This window comes from Microchirus variegatus (assembly GCF_963457635.1).
Source record: "Microchirus variegatus genome assembly, chromosome: 18".
Lineage (NCBI taxonomy): Eukaryota > Metazoa > Chordata > Actinopteri > Pleuronectiformes > Soleidae > Microchirus > Microchirus variegatus.
Genome location: NC_139819.1, coordinates 7,032,174 through 7,054,489, shown reverse-complemented (window position 1 = coordinate 7,054,489; position 22,316 = coordinate 7,032,174). Strand labels below are relative to the sequence as shown.

At 38.3% G+C, this 22,316-nt stretch overlaps 1 protein-coding gene across 1 annotated transcript in view; it reads right to left on the bottom strand.

Annotated features, from left to right (window-relative positions):
• The window catches only part of LOC310940207 (PDZ and LIM domain protein 5-like), a 49,874-nt gene extending 43,313 nt beyond the window's left edge, over positions 1–6,561 (bottom strand). The window contains exons 1-2 of the mRNA XM_083905138.1: positions 6,412–6,561; positions 5,808–6,054 (exon numbers count right to left, since the gene is read on the bottom strand). Coding sequence (XP_083761264.1) covers positions 5,808–5,906 — 99 coding nt within the window. The 5' untranslated portion in view covers positions 5,907–6,054; positions 6,412–6,561. The remainder of the gene's footprint in view (positions 1–5,807; positions 6,055–6,411) is intronic.
• Between the last annotated feature and the right edge of the window lie 15,755 nt (positions 6,562–22,316).

The following is a 22,316-nucleotide window of genomic DNA, read 5'->3' as shown; positions in this document are numbered from 1 at the left end:
TTAAGACCCATTTCAAATCCGTACTGGCAAAAAAAGTACAAAAGACATGAAGGAAAACTGGAACCACAAATTGTTGAACTTGCAATTCGGCTTAGCTGTGGGCTTTCATTAAGTGTTCTCCTCTGAAGTTTATGAAATAAAACATTAGTAGATTTTAAAGACCTTTCAAAATTGTATTTAAGACCTTTTATGAGATTTTGGGAGAATTTAAGACATTTTAAGGCCTTAAATTCAAATTATTGGATTTAAGACTTTTTAAGACCCCACGGATACCCTGCTAGTGTTATGTTGCTGTTGTGCCTTCTCCTTGCATCGCCGCCGTTTATCAGTAATGAAAACGAATCACAGGTGATGCTAGATTCAGATTTGGTCCATAAAATCTAAAAACCTGGAAATGACGATGTTCTCGACTGTCTTGTTTTGTCCACAAACCAAAAGGATTCAGTTTGAATGATTTCTTTGTTATGTGGAGCAAAGAAAATATTCACATTTAAGAAGCTAAAACAATCAGAAATTCGAAAAATTCAATTAATTTAATAAGGAAAAAAGCTTAAAACAGATGAATCAATTATCACAATAGTTGACAATTAATTTAGTAATCGATTACTGGATTAATGGATTGTTTCAGCTCTCGGCTCGACTAAGAAAGTAAAACGCAATAGTCATTTCAGTTATTTTTCTCCAAGTTTTCGATTAGTGAAAAAACATCTAATCCATGAGCTGCAGCGTATACAGTATAACCCTGACAGGAAAGCAGAGGAGACGCTGCAGGATTAGCAGCTCCCGCGGAAAATGCATTATAGGTGCATTTAACAAAAAGGTTATTCATCCCCGTTCAATGTGAAGCGACCTGGCTCTGCTCGTCTTCCAAGCTAATAAAAAACCCCTTTTGGCCTCAAATCACTCTGTTCATTCCAGCTACATTACAATAGCAAAAACATGTGGTTTGATTAAGAGGACTAAGAGGATTTTGAAATCCTTTCAAAGAGTTTTTACGCTTTCTAATGTGACCATTGTAAGCTGCCGTTCATCTGCTTAAGAAGTTAATTATCACTCAACGCCGCTATTGACAAACTCTCCGAAAAACGTATTTAAGGTGTGATTTTCATTTCAGCACAGTTCCTGTATTGGCATGTGTGACTCTGATAGGGCTTTTACAGTGGATTAAGTCAGTCCATTACCGGTGAAGACAGACATGCCTGGGTGAGGTCACCGGTAGGACATGCAATTATAGAGGGATATCAGGATATTTCCATTAACTTATCACTTGTATGACACAGGTGCTAAGAAAAATAATACAGCAAAATAAGAGACCATCACACACACATATAATCATTTTGGAGAATTTTCAGGGAGTAAAAAAAAAAGATGGACTGTCAAACTGCTGTGAACTCAAGAAAAGGTCCGGGTCGACAACAATGTCCAAATATAACAAGCGCGCTCCAAACAGCAAACACACATGAGCACTCACTGACAGGTTGATTTATAGGAGAGGAAATGATAAGCTGAGGATTCTGGCTCCAGGAATGTTTCACTAAGATGGACAGATATTGGGCGTGAAGCAGGGGGGTTTGTTTGATTAAGACAGATTAAGGTATTAAAGTTATTACGACAAGTCAAGAGGAGGAGCTGTCAGCTGCCTCTGCCCCTCTGGTATGAAATTATAATTTTTGTTTTGAGGTCTGCTTGGTGATGTGATGTGATACTGTAAAGTAATGCAAAAGGAGGGGGGGTGGGGGCAAAGAAAGACACAGAGAGATGAGACTATGTATAGAAGTCAACGGTCTTTAAAAAATAGACAGACCACTGTGGTCAGTTGTTATCATCGGCTGCTGAAAAGCATCCCTGGGGAGGCAGACACCACTGCTGCTGCTGCTGCTATTTCAGGAACTGCATTCTTCCATGAAAGGGCTTTAATATAGATTAGCCGCCATTTCTTTTTACTGTAGTCACTGTACTCATTTTATTAAGAGTGATTACCAATTTTTCCAGAGATTTCCTTATGCAACTCCAGAGAAAGTCATATCTACATACACGTATTGACGCTAACAAGATCAATAGGTGTTAGAGTCTCATATTGTATATTTCTGCAGCAGAAACGTCCACATCCTCTCTGAAACTAATTATAAACTCATGCCCACCTCCAAAAAAGCCTGGTGTTCTCTGACTGGTGGTCAGCTGACCCTCAAATTGGAGCATGAAGCCCTAACTGCCAGACCACTGATACCCAGAGACTTCCTGTCCTGATTAGGTGCAAAAACTGCTTTTGCCATGTGTCGATTCTGCTGTATGAGGTGTGCTTGTCAAATGGGTACATTTGTGGGAAAATACCTCAAATTCATGTGCAAAATTAACTGAAACTCCATACAAAGCAAAATCTAGACACTTTAAATATTGTAACACTTCATGGGCATCGCTTTTTGTTTCTGTACAGCTGGTTAACAGGAAGGTACAGCAGCGTGGGCAAGTCTCAGCCCAATGCCAGCGCTTTTAAAACAGGGATTTTTTTTTGTGTGTCTCACAAGTGGGTGTGGTCACGAGAGCTGACCTGTGAAATTATGCAGCTATTCTTGGCGGCTTAATGGATCTACTCCCGAGGGCTGCCTTCCCTGAAATTATTTTAGCCATGGTTCCTATAAATGGGTTGCTTTCATAAAGGTTTAAATATTGATTCACTTTGTAGCCAAGAGTTTTCAGTCTGTGCACCGTTCTTGAGGGACCGTGTTCCTGAAGAACGTTTGATCGGTGAAAAAAGGGAATTTACAATAAATAGTTTAATTGGGGATTTTAAATGGGTAACTGGACAGACTCAGCGGGTTTTCTCTCAAATCATTCAACAGAATATCCATTAGAGTGTTGCTTTACTGAAATTATGTTATTTCAAGTGTGTACAAAGATTTCCATCTCAACTATTAACTATGAACCCATTCGCACCCAATGTCATAAGTAAAACCCAATCCTTAATTTTAACACTTGAGCCTATATGTAATGGAAGAGAGGTTCAAGGTACTTAAGTCCAACCATAAATACTTTCTCACATTTCCTGCCTTTCTTCTCTAAATGTCTCCTTTTATGGACTAAGTCAAACTGTGACGCTGTGGTTAAAAGCCTTATTTACATTTTGAGAAACACAGCCCTCTTAAAAACACTACACTTAAACGTGAGCGCAATTTGTGTTAACGGAGAGCTATGGTCACAACTACTAGACCGATGACGCAACGGCAGTACAATGTCATATTACAGTGGGGGCGTCGTATCGTCGTAAACAAAACACACACTATATTAACGTGCATGTGGGAGCTTAGCAACAGCAGCTGTTAGGGTAAGTAAGCGTGGTTTGGCAGTAACGCTGCAGTTTCTAATAACCTCTACTCTGTGGTCTCTTCTCAGAACCAACGCTGGGGTTAGCCTGGCTGAGAGCAGCGAGAGTGCGGCGGCTCGTTGCTCGATGTGCCAGCGGAGCGGCAGACAGTTTGACAAATCGCAGGTCCTTACTGGGAACATTAATGATGGCTTTGTTTAATTCAAGTGTCCCCAGTAAAACGTGGCAGCGTGACAAACGGACCAGACCACAGTTATTACCGAGAAAACTGAAGCAGCTGAATGGAATTCAGCCATTGTTCATTTCATTATTTACACCTGTGCTTTTCATACTGTATTATATCAACATTTCTGCCTTTATAGACAAACGAGTATGTGTCAATCAAGAGAGAGAGAGATCTGGATGGACCCATGTACATGTACATGTACAAGTTTCCCTTGAACATTTCCTGAACATAAATGCTAAGCCAGAAAATGTTACATTGTGGCCGAAACTCAAACTTCAATCTTCCATCACTGGCCGTAAGACACATTTATTCCCCTCTGAAGCCATTTTCACATGTGAACTCAAACCGGAGTTGCCCTTTAACACTTGCATCACACAATTGGATCATGTCCGCGTGAGACACATTCACACCAAGTGGAAATGTTCTGTTTGGTTTGGGCGCAGGCAGGGTGGTGCCTGAGTAAAGCGTGCCCACTCACGCACTGTAAATTATACGGACAATGACCTTATACTCGTCGCAATCGGACATTTAACAGACTTTGGCCCGATAGGAAGCTAAAAAAAAAAAAAAGTCTGCTTCGACTGATTTGAACCATTGTGTTCCCATAGTGATGCAGTGTGTCCAATAAAAACAACTCTGAGGACAGTTAAATAATTAACTCAGTGTAATTATTCCAAGACCAAAACGTTAGGGAGTCTCTGGACTGTTTTACCAAAATAAATAAATCCTGCGCTGAATTAAATCCAAACTGTGGATCCGTGGACATCACATTGGAAGAAAGATGAACATTTGATTTCTATTCTCTTTTTTATTATTATTATTTCACTATGCTGCACAGTGAATAGACTACTAAAGATGGAATGAAACAGAACATGACCCAACTCTAATTTTGGATATAAAGTATTCTATATTATATATAATTTTACACTTTTTGATCATAGATTGAATTTCTGTAACACTTTAGATAAGGGAACACATATTCACCATTAACTAGGTGCTTAATAACATGCATATAAGTAGCATACTAGTCCTTTATTAGAAATATTAAGCACATATGAACACCTTATGTAGGAAAAAAATCTTAAATCACGTCATAATGGATATAGAATAAGGTTTTGTAGACTAAGGTATTATATGTGCTTAATGATTACTAATAAAGGGCTAGTATGTTACTCATATGTTAGTAAGCACGCAGTTAATGGTGAATATGTGTTACCTAATCTAAAGCATCCGTCATTATTTTGTGTTCGTGCATGCACCGTCCCTACCAGACACAAACAAGCGCAACTGTTGTGAGAATTCACATGGTCTCAGTTAGTGGGAAATGTATCACATTCACCAGTAATAACACAAACATGGCAACCCCATGTGGCCCAGAAGGGGACTGGCACAGAACCCTTGCAAGCCATTCATCATCGGACTCACATTGCCAGTGTATGTGTGTGTGTGTGTGTGTGTGTGTCTGTTTGTGTGTGTGTGAGAACTTGACTGTATTTTTTTGTTCAACGCCAGTTAAGCTGCACTCACTCACTGTCCTGGCAGAACAGAGCAGACGCTTCACCATATTTAGAAAAGGTTATTATCATGTTTCAGGATCGCACTATAGTCCAAGTAATGAGGACAGGAGGGAATCAGGAAAGACCAGAGCAGAGAGGAAACGGTAAAGATAATATTAATAATAATCATATTTGGTTCAGATGCTGAAACGTGGAGAAAATCAAAGGATCAGGAACTTAGTTGTTGAAGAAGATTATGACAATTTTTCAATTATGACAATCTGCGGGCGTACGGTACAACTTAAGTAAACAATGTTAATGTCTCTGTGGTTTGGGTTCCCCGCTAACTTTAACCCAGACAGTGAGGAATCTATGCAGGCACTAAAACAAGAATGAAATCCATTACTTTATTTCTTTATGGTCCCCCTTTTAAAACCACTTTTGCTACTTAACAAAAACATCACTTACTACCAGATAAGATAAGTATATAAAAACCTGAAAGCAAGTTAAATTTAGGGGGTGAACAATATTTGAATATAAACAAATATCCACCTTTATGGTGAGTTCTTAAATGATTTTATTGCAGTTTTTGCTTAATGTACACGTCCTCTGCATAATGTATTACCAGTGAGGAGATAAAATATGGATGTATATGTGCTACAACTGCTTTGCAGAAAACATAAATATGGCATGTTGGTCAAAGTGCGTCCATGTGTATGTGTGTGTGTGTGTGTGTTCGTGTGTGTGTGTGTTTTAGTCTTACCCTGGAGATGCTGAGGGGCAAGTTGAAGTCCTTCCCTCCCTGCAGCCTGAAACCCCAGGGGGCGGGGCATAAGAGAGTGACACTGTAGTTGCTGCTCATGATGATGTTTCCTTGATAATGTCAAAAAAAACGCTCGGTGTCGATGTCACTGGCGATTGACGATGCCGACGTTGCAGATCAGATGGTAGCAGCGATGTAACGATGGGGGATGACTGCGTGTGTGTGTGTGTTGCTCTACCTCCGCGATCTGAAGACGGATATGAAAGAAAAACATACATTAAATGTTGTTAAATGCTGCAAAAATAAAATAAAGGTAATTTAAAAAGACAGATTTAAATGTATCAGGGCCAGCACAAACCATTTATAAATGGGTCATTTTGAAAAATAGTTACAACTTTCAGTAAACAAAAAAATAAAATAAAATAAAAAGATTATACAACTGCAAATGCAAAGCAGTGTCCTACAATAGGCTGCAGCTGTTCAGTAGCATGACAGACTAACAGCACCCTCAGGAAACCTTCCCCAGCACACAGCTTTCATTAACTTAATTGCAACACATTTCCTTTTATTAAGTGCTATTATGGTGTGAATGAAAAGGTCGTACCTTTTTAATGGAAATTCCAGGGAGGAAGATATTCCTTTTACGAGGCGGCAGACAATGTTATCCCTATAGTTTCCTCTGGACTCTTCCCTTCCCAACAAAAATACACTATGTGTGTATGTATGTGAGCGAGGTGGAGAGGCACACAATGCTCTTATATACCAGCTAATGACAAGAGGGGTGGGGAAAGGTGGAGGAGGGGGAGACGAGAAGAGGGAGGCGACAGAACGAACGCATAGGAGGTTGGGATGGGAGGAGAGAGAGGGAGGGGACAGAGGAGAGGGGACTGCTCGTGGGTGGGAGTGTGCGGGACACAGACGAGGAGGCGAAATGAAGGAGATGATACGCGGGATGAGATTAGAGGATGGGAGGAGACAAAAATGAGGTGGAGGTGGAGGGGAGGGGACGAAGGGGAGATTAGGGGGGGGGGGGGAGTGTGGGAGCACTTTGCACAGAGTAAATGACAGGAACGGCATGGGAGAGAGGGAGTGAGGGGGCAAAGGGAAGGAGAGGGGATGGTTTATCTTTCATCCAGATATTTTGGGAACATGGACTCAGTGCTTCATCTACAGTGGAGCCAGCCAGCCATAACCAGATCATGACCTGAACACACATACACATACACATCGTTGCAAAGGCTTGAATTAAAGGTCTCCCAAAGGTCCTGAAGGATGACGTTTGGTGTACACAATTTCACATCTTCTTAAATTATGGCAGTACTGTTGCCTAATCATAGGCTCACAGTGGGGGCACAGTGGGAATGAATGCAAGCTACATTTTTTAACATGTTAAAAATAATTTTTTCAGCAAATTAAATACATGAAGTAGCCACCAGGGGGCAACTCCATGGGTCAGTTTGAACGAAAGCCAGGTTTTGAACTATTCATCTTCATTGGATGACGAGAAGTTAAGAGAGCGACTCATCATTTTCTAAGAATGAATAAAACAGCTACGCTGCGCCCAAAAGTCTTTTCGATGAATGCAAGCAATCTAGTGCCTATAAAAGCAGCCGCGTCATCATTTCCACTTTCATTATTTATGTGCAGACAGCCCGCGGCCGCTCTTCTCATTCCGCAGTCCTGCACTGGCTTCCATCCACTCTCTCTTTTCCAGTCCAGACAGATCAATACCGACTTTGTATTAAGACTGATATAGTAGAAGCTCAGGTTAACACTCGTTTGTTTCCTGGCCCTGGACGGACCCCAACACAGAGGACTTAGCATCGTGCCAAGATACAGCTCTGAACTGTTGTTGTGTAATAGCTGGGCCACATCGTTTTTTCATCTGCGACATGAAACAATTCAAATGCCTTTAATAAGAGCATGATGGATATACAGTACAAGCATGTGAAACAAATTAATATGTAAACAGGATTAATGTTGTCATGAACGGTCCTGCAGCGTTTCTGACACAAACAGCGTGCAGTTATCCAGGCAGAGCGAGGTTTAGCAATATCAAAGCAAATCCTGGGAAGAATTGGAGACGGAAGAGTCATTAACCCCGTTTCCGCTGGTTGACTGATGGAGGGGAGGGAGGGGGGGTTAATGGGTTTGAGCTGCAATAAAATTTGCAGCAAATGTAATTACAAATGACACTGTGTTTATGAAAAGCTAAGGTGCAGATGGTTGCTTATATTTATTGCTGCAGAACTAACCACTACTTGGGATAGATCACCATCATCATCAAGTATAACGTAAACCTTTGTTTAGCCTATTTGATCCTAAAGCCAACACCATGCGACACATGCCATAAAGTAGAATGCAGCTGTAGTTCTTTTTGTGGCTCGGCCCGAGAACCAGAGGTTCCATAGTGCCAATGCCGGTGATGCAGACCTGCTCAGGCTTTTTACGATGAGCTTTGAAGGTTGAAATCTTTAATATTTAAGTAATTAACTGACAGCAGCTTTACTACCATAGTCAGGGAAAAATAAAGCGAGGTCAATGCAAAACCGCCTGTGGGTATTTTATATTCGACCAGATGACGATGATTGTTTGTTTGGGTTTAGGGAACTCAAGAAGGTTCAAGTCCAAACTCCATATCTTAACATTTCTGCCCAGTACTGAAATAAAATGTTTCCAGAAAGTGTATACGTCTTTTGTCCTTCAGATCAAGAGGTTCTCACATTATCATGTTAATATTTGACTGAGTGACCTCTTGGATAAAAGCTTCTTCTTCTTTTTCCACATTAAGCACAGATTTGCCCTCCTCTAAATTAAAAATCAAAAGAACAAACCACCACAAGATGAACGATGTTGCACTCAACGCACTGCTGATGTCTTTGCAATTGTTAGAGCTGTAAAAACAACAATTTGAATTAGTAGAAAAAAATTGTTGATTCAGTTTAAACTATAGAATAATAAATGGATAAATAAACTACAGTTATTAAGTTATAATTTCAAACAAAAAATGGGCCCGCCCGTCGACCAAAAGTCTACTTCATTGACAGCAGAGATTTGTCTGATTGCTTATATCATGAAAAACAGACAAAGACCAAAAACTTGAACAGCAAGAACAAAAGAGATTTGCTGGCCACACCGTACTAATATCAAACACTAACAATAGAGAGTGTGCTGTAGCACGAAACCTCAGACACCCTGCCAGTCCTTTGTTCTGTCAAATGGTCTATTCCAGTCCCCATATGTTCACCCCTTCGCATGCTTAATGATCACAGCTTAGCAGCCTGCAGCCAAGCACACACACACACACACACAAAACACACTCACCCGGAGTCAAGGTCCACCCATTAATGGTATGATAATCTGGTCCTCTGAATGACATTTAATGCATCCGCCATGTGAATAATGAAAAAAAAAAAGGGGGGGACACCCATCCCCTGATTCACCAGCTGGAGACAACATGTGTACAACATAATACAGCATTAGCCAAAATCACTTCAAAAATCAAATCGACAACAAGAACAATATACATTAGAGTGAAAAAAACAAATATGTTATATATATTTTGTTAAAAAGGAGGACTATTATAACGTGAAGGAAAGCGCACGCTGATGAAAACCATCTCCAAAGACCTTGGCGAAGGCGTTTTTTGTTTGCTGGAAAATAGACGAGTGGAAAGTGGAGATGTTTTTCAGATGTTTGTTTGTAAGACGTCGACGTCTCCTTCAGTTATACTGATGAGAGAAAGAGCAGCGCGTACTGTAAAACCTACAAAAATCTACTAACTAACTAAATACAGTGAGCTTTAAAAGTAACCCAAAACTCCACAATAATCACACAAATCAATCTGTAAACAAACACGACTTTACTCACAGGTGCATCATCCACCTCATGGAAGAGAGTGTTTATACTGGAGAGAGTATTTCTCTGCGAGCGACCTAATCGGTATAACCCCTCAAGACTGATATAAGCCGACCTAATCCCACAGCCCATCACTGTAAACACTCCACTGTTATGGTTTGCGTTTCCTCGTTGAGTGTAAATATATTTTAAAAAAAGCTTGGCAACGCAGATAAATTGAAATAATACGGAAAATGTATTGGTCAAATGTGTGCTAATGGGAAGCAGACAAAGACAGCCGACAGAAAAGTGATACTAACAATACACTGAGATACGGGCAAAGGTTCATTTCCCAGTACGTGCAAATGTGAGTTTTAGTCTTGATTAAGTGTATACAAGCTGCGATAGTGAGCTCATTATCAGAAGCAAGTATCTCCCGCCTGAGCTCAGCCAGTGTTTATAACTGCACAATTTCACAGTGGAAAATATTCCCCCAGCTTCACCAGCCAACCAGACAGAGACAGACAAACACGCCAAGGGATAGACAGCACAGCCAAAACGATTGTCCGTCCTAAGGAAGATAAACTCTGGAAAAAACCGGGCTTCACTCATACAGAGACATGTTCACACAGGTGCAAACACACACACAGACACACACAGGAACCGTACACACATTCACTTAATGCTTGGGTCAAGTCCGAGTCAATCAGGGAGCAGCATTTCAAGAGCCAAGTGTAATGTTTCCTCGAGGACATACTGAGCCCAAATGTCAGACAGACCATCCAACCCTTAAGACTTCGGGGATCAGCTGCTCCTCATCATTTCTTCCACCAACCATTTGTTAGTCGCTGACCCCCTCCTCTTTAGCCGCACCACCGCAGGGGATACATTTGCATTTTAATAAAATGAATTACGAGCATGGCTGTTATCCATCTATCGATCTATCTACATATTTAGTCCTTGTTGCATACTTCCATTTGACAATGTGTTCTTAAGTTATGGTGTGTTAATATTTAAAAAAAAAATGTATATACACATATACATTTTACAATAATGTAATGAAAATTAGAAATAGAGGGATGACTTGCAGCTGGAGAAATGTAAAACTTACTTTGGTAAGTAGAACAACTGCTCCACTCCAGGAACATCTCGGAAAAGGGAAAGTGAATTATTGAGCCTTTGAGGAAACAAAATAATATTTTTGTTTTTTAGGTTACAAGGCAGACATCGGCAGTGGCTATGTTGTGGTATGATCGGCATCCATTGGCAATGTCAGTTTATTGTCATTTCCTTGTCTTTTTTTAGATACTAGATACTGTTGTGAGCTGATTATGTCAAACACACACCGCACATACCTGTGCGTGACACTGTCATCTCAGACTGACCCTATACAGTACCCCATTCAAACAGCATCTGTTATATCAGCTTGCATGTCATGACACAGACTTTGGTGCATATTGAATTATGTGGGGATTGTGATCTTCCTACCCATTTTAGGGCAAAACACAGACAGATGGAGAGAGAGTGGGAGGTGCGATCTGTAGACTTTCATGCCCTCCAAATACTTTGCTTCCTTCCTCTGCAGATGACGGCAGCATCTGTTCTGTGCTGACTGTGGAGAAGTAAACACAAGGAGGTGAAGTGAGGTGAACAGGATTGTAGAAAGAAAGGAAGCGGTAACTTAAGATGGATGTAACAAAAAAAGACTGATGCAAATGAATGTCAGTGCTGTTACTGTTATTGTATTGTGCAGTCAAACTGTACCTGTACTGTCTCTGGTGTCATTGTTCTTCTCTCTTCCTCTCGTTCCCGTTCACTCCTCCGTCTTCCCTTCCCCGCTTGCCTGTCCAGTCCATCACACAGACCGAAAATAAATAAATAATAATCAAAACAATAATAATTACAGGCCGAGTATCACAGACTCTTCCTGTGTACAGCAAAATCTGCAAATCACACCTGATTCAAATAAATGGGTCTTTATCTGGCTTCTGAAGTTCTTGCTCATGAGCTGACCATTAGAATCAGGTGTGTTGGAGCAGGGAAACATTTAAAACGTGGAGGGCAGTGGGTCCCCAGGACAAGGATTGATAAACCCTGGCCAATAGGTACTGCACAGGACAAAAAAAAAGTGGAAGTCAAGCAAGTCATGATAGAACAGAACCTCTGATTATGCATGATAAAATGGTGTGTTTGTTTAAAGGCATATCTCATATATATAGAATTATATCAGTGACCAGCAGGGTCTCATGGGGAATTCAAATCATCTGCCCCAATCAAGGAAGACTAAAGAATGACCATACATCTATATGTTACCACCACACACACACTTTGCTTTCCCTGCCTGTGTGTATATATATATATATCCTATTTTGTGTACTATAAATAAACACAATCTTCAGGGACACAGACATGTTTTTCCCCCATGTAAGTAGAAAGCAACTAACTACACAGATGGGACTCAATTGGGTCTACAGCCCAGCAAAACATTAGGCTATTCATTTTAGAAAAGAAAAGAAAATTGACCACAACATATAGCTTGATTAATTAATTAAATAAATAAATATGGCTACCAATGTAAGCTAGGGCAGCAGAATGGGCATTTCCTCAACATGTTAAACAGGTGTATATAACTCACCATGTGCCTATTCCCTATCCATGGTTGTTGTTTTTATCCGAATCCTTTGGTGACTTTTTGGACGACATACTAAACTATGAATTTTTGGTGTGATATTGGACGACATGTGCCCCATTTTGGGAGGGACAACAGTGTGTTTTGGACAGTGTCCAATCAGCTCAAATGAAAGGCGTTTCTGGCGTCAAAGCAATCTACGACAAAGCATTGCGGAGATAAAAAACAAAGAATAAAGACAATAGAACTTGTTTCGCCGAACAACAACTATAAAATTAATCTTACCTTTTGATGTTTATCCGTAAAAAGTATTTTTTTTTTTTTTCAGTCTAAACAAACAGGAAGTCCGACAGCCAGGACTTCTTTACATCTGGATGCTTCTCATTGGCTAACACAGCTGTCAATCGAAATTTCGAAACGATAGCGTCCTCCTATTGGCTGCAAGGAAGCCACAGAGGTGTCAATCATTCATATAGACCCATCCCTCGCTGAGCTGCAGGCCAATCAAGAGATAGCTCAATTGAGCCATCTGGTGTTTGTTTTTGGAATGGAAAATACATAGAATTCTGCAGGAACTTTGGAACGAATGAGACTTTAGATTATGTCGATACTCACTACCTGAAATGGCTTTTTTTCCCAGGTGAGCCTGAATTATTTTCAATGTTGTGTGCCATCTTCATTTACTCTTCACACATGCACTAATATTTACACATCTTAGCAAATCTCACACGTGTTCCATTTACTATGACACCCATTATTCAAATATTACTATGGCTATTACTCATTTAATTATGAATGTACCATTTTTGAGCCGATACCTTCAAAATAGACTAGTATATGACATTTACTGTACTTAAATATCAAAACTTTTTTATTGAAAGATATATTTTTCAGGAAAGAAAAACTAGAATATCTGATTGGGAAAATCAATCTGCTATTGAATGACACACAGTTATCATTAGAGCATGCATTATTTCATGTGGCCACTTGATGGCGGCATTACCATCTTTCAGCCTGTTGTCCTGTCAGGCGCCCTCTGTTGGCGTCAACAGCAAACTGCAGGCTTATGGCTAGGGCGTGCCTTCGATAGCTCAGTTGGTAGAGCGGAGGACTGTAGTGAGTCTATGTTGAAATCCTTAGGTCGCTGGTTCGAATCCGGCTCGAAGGAAGTATTTTTTATTATTTTATACACACAAACTATCTCTCCTGTGTAGCTCCTCCTGAGATTTCTTCCATTTTTTTTCACCTGTAAAAGGTCATTTTTGTGTTGTTTTCTGTCAAACAGTAGAATTAAAAATCCCTTGCTTTAGCCCTTTTTAATAAAGACAATGTTTTATTTGTTGTTTCTGATCTCGCACACAGCACCCGAGTTTCCGCAAACAGCAGTTTCCTTATCTGTCCCAGGCTGACCCAGGTACATCTTTTACATCTTTTACATCCTTCAGTTTTGGTTCTGCCAGAGATTTCTTCCTTGATAAAAGGGTGTTTTTTGTTAGTTTTTTCACCACCACTGATGCATGGTGTTTTCACATCATTGTGTTTCCTTGTCTGTTTCTGCCTTGAGAACATTTTATTCATTTTATTAATGAGACTATTTGTACTGTATGTCCTCTCTGTGTATGAAACGTGATCTATCAATCAATCTATTAGAGACTGTGAAGTAAAATATCCCCAAGGGGACTACAAATAAACTAACTAACTAAGCCCTCCATAACGCGTTAAAGCTGCAAACATTCACTTGTCTGCGATGTAGTCACGTCACTATCTGTCTGTGAATCACTCACAAGTAAAAACAGTGTCCTGAGAATGTCTGATAAGTCAGCACTTACAGTTATCTCCTAAGATGTGTGTCACGGTATATTTAGGGCAGTGGGTGATTTAACTTTTACCAGTATGGATACCTTTAACACATTTACCTCACACATGCAAGCACACAGGCCACACGGTGGATGTAGTGGTTTGCACTCTTGCCTTTGCAGCACCGGGTCAGAACAAGGGCTTTTCTGCATGGAGTTTGCATGTTCTCCCCGTGTGTGTGTGTGCGTGCATGGGTTTTCTCCAGGTTCCCACAGTCTAAAGACATGCAGATTTGGGGATTAGGTAAATTGGACACTCTAAAACAGGGGTGTCAAACTATTTTTTTTACTTAAGGGGGCGGACAAAAGTAAAATAAATAGCATTTCCAATTGTTGAAATGAGACTCTGGGGAAGGTCAAGAGGCTAACGCACGTGTGCTAACAGAGTTAGCTGAGGCTCTGGTTAGCATGTAGCTCAGAGAGATTAAGCATCGACACTTTGCAGTCCTACGTTCTTTAATAATACATGAATTAGTAAAGTGCACAATTCAACCAGCCAACAACTCGTTACTGTGAGATATTTGGGTAAGTTCGTGGAACCGAAAACCTGGTGAACTCTAACAGGGTTAGCCGAGGCTCCAGTTAGCATGTAGCACAGAGAGTCAACAGACAGAGGAGTGTTTTTTTCTACATAGCAGATTTATTGCACAATATTAAACATCGACTTGACGACTCTACGTTCTTTAATAATACATGAATTAGTAAAGTAGACATTTCAACCAGCCAACAACTCGTTACTGTGAGATATTTGGGGAAGGTCATGGAACAGGAAGCCTGGTTAACTCTAACAGGGTTAGCCGAGGCTCCGGTTAGCATGTAGCCCAGAGAGTCAACAGACAGAGGAGTGGGGTTTTTCTACACAGCAGATTTATTACACAATATTAAACAAAGACTCTTTGCGACTCTACGTTCTCTAAATCATACATGAAGTAGTAAAGTATACGATTCAACCAGCCACCAACTTGTTAATGCGACATCTTTGGGTAAGTTCATGGACCCGGAAGCCTGGTGAACTCTAACAGGGTAAGCCGAGGCTCCAGTTAGCATGTAGCACAGAGAGTCAACAGACAGAGGAATGGGGGTTTTCTACACAGCAGTTTATTCCAAATTATTAAACATCGACTCTTGATGACTCTACGTTCTCTAAATAATACATGAATTTGTAAAGTAGATAATTCAACCAGCCACCAATTCGTTAATGTGACATCTTTGGGTAGGTTCATGGAACTGGAAGCCCGGTGAACTCTGGGGTTAGCCGAGGCTCCGGTTAGCATGTAGCTCGGAGAGTCAACAGGCAGAGGGGTGGGCGTTTTCTACACAGCAGATTTATTCCACAAAATGAAAAAAGTGTTCATACAATGCCAGGGCTCTACGTTCTCTAAATCATACATGAAGTAGTAAAGTAGACGATTCAACCAGCCACTCGTTACTGCGAGATCTTTGGGGAAGTTTATGGAACCAGAAGCCAGGTAAACTCTCAGGCATCTCTGGGTAACGTATAACCAAACAAAAAGGGAGGCGCCACCACCTTGTGGCGCTACGCAGTACTGCAGCAACAGTCACATCCAGACTGTTAAAGTGCTAGTGTGAGATGGTTGTGTGTCTCTATGTTGTGTGTCTCTATGGTGGACTGGCGACCTGTCCAGGGTGTGCACCGCCTGACCAAATACAGAAATAGATCTATTTTACAGATTAGAAAAAAAAAAGAAAAAAAATCATGTCTTCTTGGTGTTCTGCAGAGAGAGACAGACAAACAAACAAGTCAAACAAGTCATCATCCTCATGTAATGTCAACAACGCCTTTGCCAGACAAAACATGATGCCTGGCTGGCATCTTTTAATAACCATAGATTTTCGGTAATTTGAAAAATGCTTCCTGACATTCGGACTCTATGTTCGGAAGCTCACGTGGTAATTAAGAGATTGGAAACACGCAATGTTCTTTTGGCAGCAAAACCATAAACATAACAACACCAAAGAATTACAATCAGGCTCTGGTCTATCAGCACCTGGATTAGTTCTTAGGGAATTTAAAGATGAAAAAGTTTTGTGCGAGGGAATAGTTTGATGTGGCACTGTGAAATCAAAGAGCTGCAGCATGAGGATGTGCTGATAAAGGATTAAATGTGGAGGTGTTTGTCTTAAAACGTTACACTTCCATTAATCCGACTGTAAGACACAGAGGCTTGTGTGTTCAGTGTGTTCAGAAGCTTGTGTGTTCAGTGGGTGGAGTATTTTTGGATGTATGCTTGTTTGTTTTTCAGAATTATTATACTTTATTAATCCTTGGGGAGAAATTGGATGTAAAATAACACTCTATATATATAGAATAGAAGGAATATGTTTAATATTATCAAAACACCAGCAAAAGGTTTTTTTTTTAAAAGAAGAGAATTTAACATGAAATATAAACATGACAAAAAAAGAACAATAAATGGATTCTTGTGTGAATGGACTGAAACAAACAAACAATGAGACAATAATCATTCCCAGGAGGAGCAGCAGAGAAATGATGCATGTGATAAATTGCAAATAGATTATTTTACCGCGTCTTTTTATCGTTGCACAAATACTGGCTAGTGTTTGACTCTCTGAGTCACCGAGTTACACCGAACTGTTTGACGGCACTGGCAGGAAACCTGGTGGCATGAATTATCAATAGATTGTTGGGTTTTGTCATATTAAATAAATCCCTGTGAGTGTTTTTGATTGTATTGTGACGGTGGCTAAATCACGTCACTTTACAGTATTATATTAACTGCTCTATCCACGTATTTCTTCTATATTTCTCTATTCTATTCTAATAGTCTCTATTTCACTATACAAGACCAATTTTCTAAAGAGATATCTAGTTGATATATATATGTACAGTATGTATAAAAGGGATATTGTTGTTATATTCATGTTCTATCAGGTCGTATATAGCAATAAACCGCAATGTTGTATGGAGTGCCGAATTAATTAATTAATTAATTAATTAATTAATTAATTAATTAATTGATTAATTAAATAAATACTACATAATAAATCAAAATATTAAATGTTACACCTAAATTGTGAATGTTGAGTCTAATTATTAACTCACTTTTCAAAACAATGTTTGAAGCTAAATAAATGAAGTTTAAATCTAAATCTCAATGTTAAAGGTGAATTACGTAATACATTTTGGCCACATTCATACATATGGCACCTTTAAATATGAATATAATTGGTAAATTTAGTTTAATTTATTATTTAATTTTTAATTTGTAATTTTAAATTTAATTTAAATCTAAATGCTACATCTAAATGTTTTTCCTAAACATTATTTGAAGCTAAATGTTGCAAGATGTTATTTTCATCTCGAGCCACTTTACAAACAGCACCTCATAATAATGCTCATTTTAATCATACCTTTCCCTTTGTCCTTATTTATTTTTACATAAAGAGTGAATTAATTCATTCTTTCCCTCTATTTACTAGAGTGTTACATTTGCTGTAAAACATTGCCTGCATGTATTAAACAACACCATTCTCAACTGTATTTTCTAATAAGATTGAATGCCACTGAAGAGGATTAATGAGCACTTAGTCACCATCAGCTAGTCGTGCGGTTGGCCAACCCTGAATGTAAGTGCTATGATAACAACGTTCTTTTGTGCTGATGAGAGCGAGATGAGCTTTATTTTGTCTTTTTAAACAGAGTTTGCTTCATGTCGGAGTTTCTCTTTGTCGTCGGTCTGCATTCTTTCACCTACACAACTTTACACCAGGCGGAGTAACTTCATTGACCCTGCCTGGAGGGTGAAAACATTTGCTGTCGTAGGTTGTTGGGGAAACTCCCAACGCTTCCATTACAACACTATCAGATCTTAGTTTTTTGCATATTCTGTAAAATAAAAAAAAAGTGTCCAGTACTGATTCAACAACTTCAGTGAACGGCGTTTGACGAGAAGCGTTGGCGACAGTCAAGGGATGAAAATTTCCACCGCCTTGCCTCGCCTCACCTCACGGTTAAGTTGCGTTTCTCTAACATGGTAAACCAAGCGAGCTGAGGTGATACTGTGAAATGAAAATATTTTCTGTGAAGTATTCAGTACAATGGAAATACTTCACCCTTGCACTAAGGTAAACAGACCTTTTCTTTACTCTCCTCTGCTGCTGAAATAACAAGCAAAGTGTCTGTAAAAAATATTTCCTGTCTCTTAAGTAAAAACAAGGTGGAGTCTTTGGGTGAAATTAGCGTGTTTAAATTTTACTCAGAGTAAAAGTTACTTTGTTACTTTTTTTAAACAAGGTTGGGGTTCTAAAGTACATTTAATTAAAGGCAAACTTTGACAAATTAATTGGCGAGGTGAGGTGAGGTGAGTGGAAAAGAGCAATTAGTGACAAACAAGCATCCACCCACACCTATCATTTAGAGTGTTCAGATAAACATGTTTTTAGGTCATGGGAGTTTATATTGTAACCTAACTCCAACTCTCACCTTAGTTAAACGATCACTGAATTTAAATAATTAACCGCAACCGAACAGAATCATACCTCTGATAATGAATGAACATGTGATCAGAAATTCAGTGTTTGTTTAGATTATACATGTTTGTGTGTGTATATACTCTATCTTTGCCACCAGGGAATGTCATTATGTCATTACAGATACATAAATGTACTTATATTCTTTTCATTGTTTGTCATTCAAAGGCCTTTCTAGACCAGTGTTTCCCAACCCTGGTCCTCAGGGAATACTGCCCTGCCATGTTTTAGATGTTGCCCTGCTCCAAAAACACCTGATTTGGATGAAACATTACTTTAAAAAAAATAAAATAAATAATAATAATAATTAACAAAAGTTGAAACATAAAATTTTGCATTGTTTTTTTTTTGACAAAAGTTGAAACATTAAATTAAAAAAAAGAAAATTGACAAAAGTTGAAAAAAACATTTTTTGAAACATTAAATTAAAAAAAATTGACAAAAGTTGAAATATAAAAAATATTTTTATATTTTACAAAAGTTGAAACATTAAATAAAAAAAAGACAAAAGTTAAAATAATTTTTTTTTTTTTTTACAAAAGTTGAAATATAAACATTAGAAAAAAGATTGTCAAAAGTTGAAACAACATTTTTTGAAAAATAATTGACAAAAGTTAAAACATTAAAACAATTAATATTGACAAAAGTTTGTTATCAGGCTTCTGTAGAGCTTGATGATGAGCTGACCATTTATTCAAATCCGGTGTTTTTAGAGCAGGGCAACATCTAAAACATGGCAGTAATCCCTGAGGATTGGGGTTGGGAGCCACTGTTCTAGACTACAAATCAGCAGCTGTGATGCATTATTGGATTGCTTTATACTTCTGTGCCTATAAAGGTTAGTAGCTCAATAAAAACTAATGAAATGAAAATATACTCTGTGTCAAGCCCAAATCTAAATAAAAGGTACATGCTTTCCTTTGAAGTATTCAGTACAATGGAAATACTTCACCCTTGCACTAAGGTAAACAGACCTTTTCTTTACTCTCCTCTGCTGCTGAAATAACAAGCAAAGTGTCTGTAAAAAATATTTCCTGTCTCTTAAGTAAAAACAAGGTGGAGTCTTTGGGTGAAATTAGCTTGTTTAAATTTTACTCAGAGTAAAAGTTACTTCGTTACTTTTTTTAAACAAGGTTGGGGTTCTAAAGTACATTTAATTAAAGGCAAACTTTGACAAATTAATTGGCGAGGTGAGGTGAGGTGAGTGGAAAAGAGCAATTAGTGACAAACAAGCATCCACCCACACCTATCATTTAGAGTGTTCAGATAAACATGTTTTTAGGTCATGGGAGTTTATATTGTAACCTAACTCCAACTCTCACCTTAGTTAAACGATCACTGAATTTAAATAATTAACCGCAACCGAACAGAATCATACCTCTGATAATGAATGTGATCAGAAATTCAGTGTTTGTTTAGATTATACATGTTTGTGTGTGTATATACTCTATCTTTGCCACCAGAGAATGTCATTATGTCATTACAGATACATAAATGTACTTATATTCTTTTCATTGTTTGTCATTCAAAGGCCTTTCTAGACCAGTGTTTCCCAACCCTGGTCCTCAGGGAATACTGCCCTGCCATGTTTTAGATGTTGCCCTGCTCCAAAAACACCTGATTTGGATGAAACATTACTTTAAAAAAAATAAATAATAATAATAGTAATAATTAACAAAAGTTGAAACATAAAATTTTGCATTGTTTTTTTTTTGACAAAAGTTGAAACATTAAATTAAAAAAAAGAAAATTGACAAAAGTTGAAAAAGAATTTTTTTGAAACATTAAATTAAAAAAAATCGACAAAAGTTGAAATATAAAAAATATTTTTATATTTTACAAAAGTTGAAACATTAAATAAAAAAAAGACAAAAGTTAAAATAATTTTTTTTTTTTTTACAAAAGTTGAAATATAAACATTAGAAAAAAGATTGTCAAAAGTTGAAACATTACATTTTTTGAAAAATAATTGACAAAAGTTAAAACATTAAAACAATTAATATTGACAAAAGTTTGTTATCAGGCTTCTGTAGAGCTTGATGATGAGCTGACCATTTATTAAAATCCGGTGTTTTTAGAGCAGGGCAACATCTAAAACATGGCAGTATTCCCTGAGGATTGGGGTTGGGAGCCACTGTTCTAGACTACAAATCAGCAGCTGTGATGCATTATTGGATTGCTTTATACTTCTGTGCCTATAAAGGTTAGTAGCTCAATAAAAACTAATGAAATGAAAATATACTCTGTGTCAAGCCCAAATGTAAATAAAAGGTACATGCTTTCCTTTGAAGTATTCAGTACAATGGAAATACTTCACCCTTGCACTAAGGTATACAGACCTTTTCTTTACTCTGCTGCTGAAATAACAAAGTGTGTGTAAAAATATGTCCTGTCTCTTAAGTATAAACAAGGTGGAGTCTTTGGATGAAATTACATTTCACAGGAATTACATGGACTTGGACCAATACCACAGAATTGTTGCAAGCTAATCATTGGGCAAATCATTCAGGATGTAATTGGTGTGCTTTTATTGAGCCAGTTCACTAATGACACTGATGAATGTTAAAGAAAGCGATTAAGCTGTAAACATTTGAAGTCAACAAAGGTGGAAAGAGGACTGATTCTGTAAATGGTACTTAAGTTAAAGTTTTAAAAAAGTAGCTTGTTTAAAATGTACTCAGTAAGAGTAAAAGATACTTCTTTTTTTTTAACAAGGTTGGGGTTCTAAATGACATTTAATTAAAGGCAAACTTTAACAAATTAACAAAATTTGACCCATGTTGGTGCTTTAACCTTCTTACTCACGCAGGGACCTTAAAGGTGCCATATGTAAGAATGTGGCCCAAAAACGGTTACTACATAAAATAAATAAATAAATTCAAAATACAGAGGTTTAATTTTTTGACGTAACTGGCAACCCGTGGTTGCTCGGCAGCGGAGACTCTACTGACTGCAATGATTGGTAGACGGCGGTAGGTGGCGCCACATGCCAAAACATGATTTCAAAACATAAACATAATTTGCAGTCTGCAAAATAATTACTTTAATGCAAATATTTTGTCTGTACTGTTGTTGATGATGAATTCAGTTCGTTATATGAACATTATTCCTGAGTCTCTGTGACATATTAGGAGGATTTTATGGCCAGTTGCTTTAGATTTATTACATAATGCACCTTTAATTACGCCAAATTCACCTGTCCACATATATACCTAACCGTAGTATAGTACTTCCAAAAAAAAAAACATTGCTGAAGTAAAAGTAAACTTACAAATTTTAAAAATTACTTTTAAACAAGTACATAAAAGCATGCATTTCTGTCACCCCAAAATATTAGTCACACACTGTGCGATCTCTCAAGAAACAAGTTGAATATTTTCTCCTGAACTACTCTTGGGTATGGTATAAAAAGAAATATAAAATATTCAGGCAAAGTTCAGAGCCGGCTTAGCTGCTCGTCACTGCTGTTTCAGGGACAAATGAAATGACCTTTACGCTCGATCCTTCACAGAACTGTAAATGAAGCGAACGCACGCATTAGTGTTCATCACTCAGCAGCACAGGGAGGAGCTTCAAGATGAAGGAGCGTCACACATGTTTCCCAGCAGTAACAATTAAGTTGCATCTGTTTTCAAAAGGTAAACACACCCTAAGTGTCTTAATCGTACAGCCATA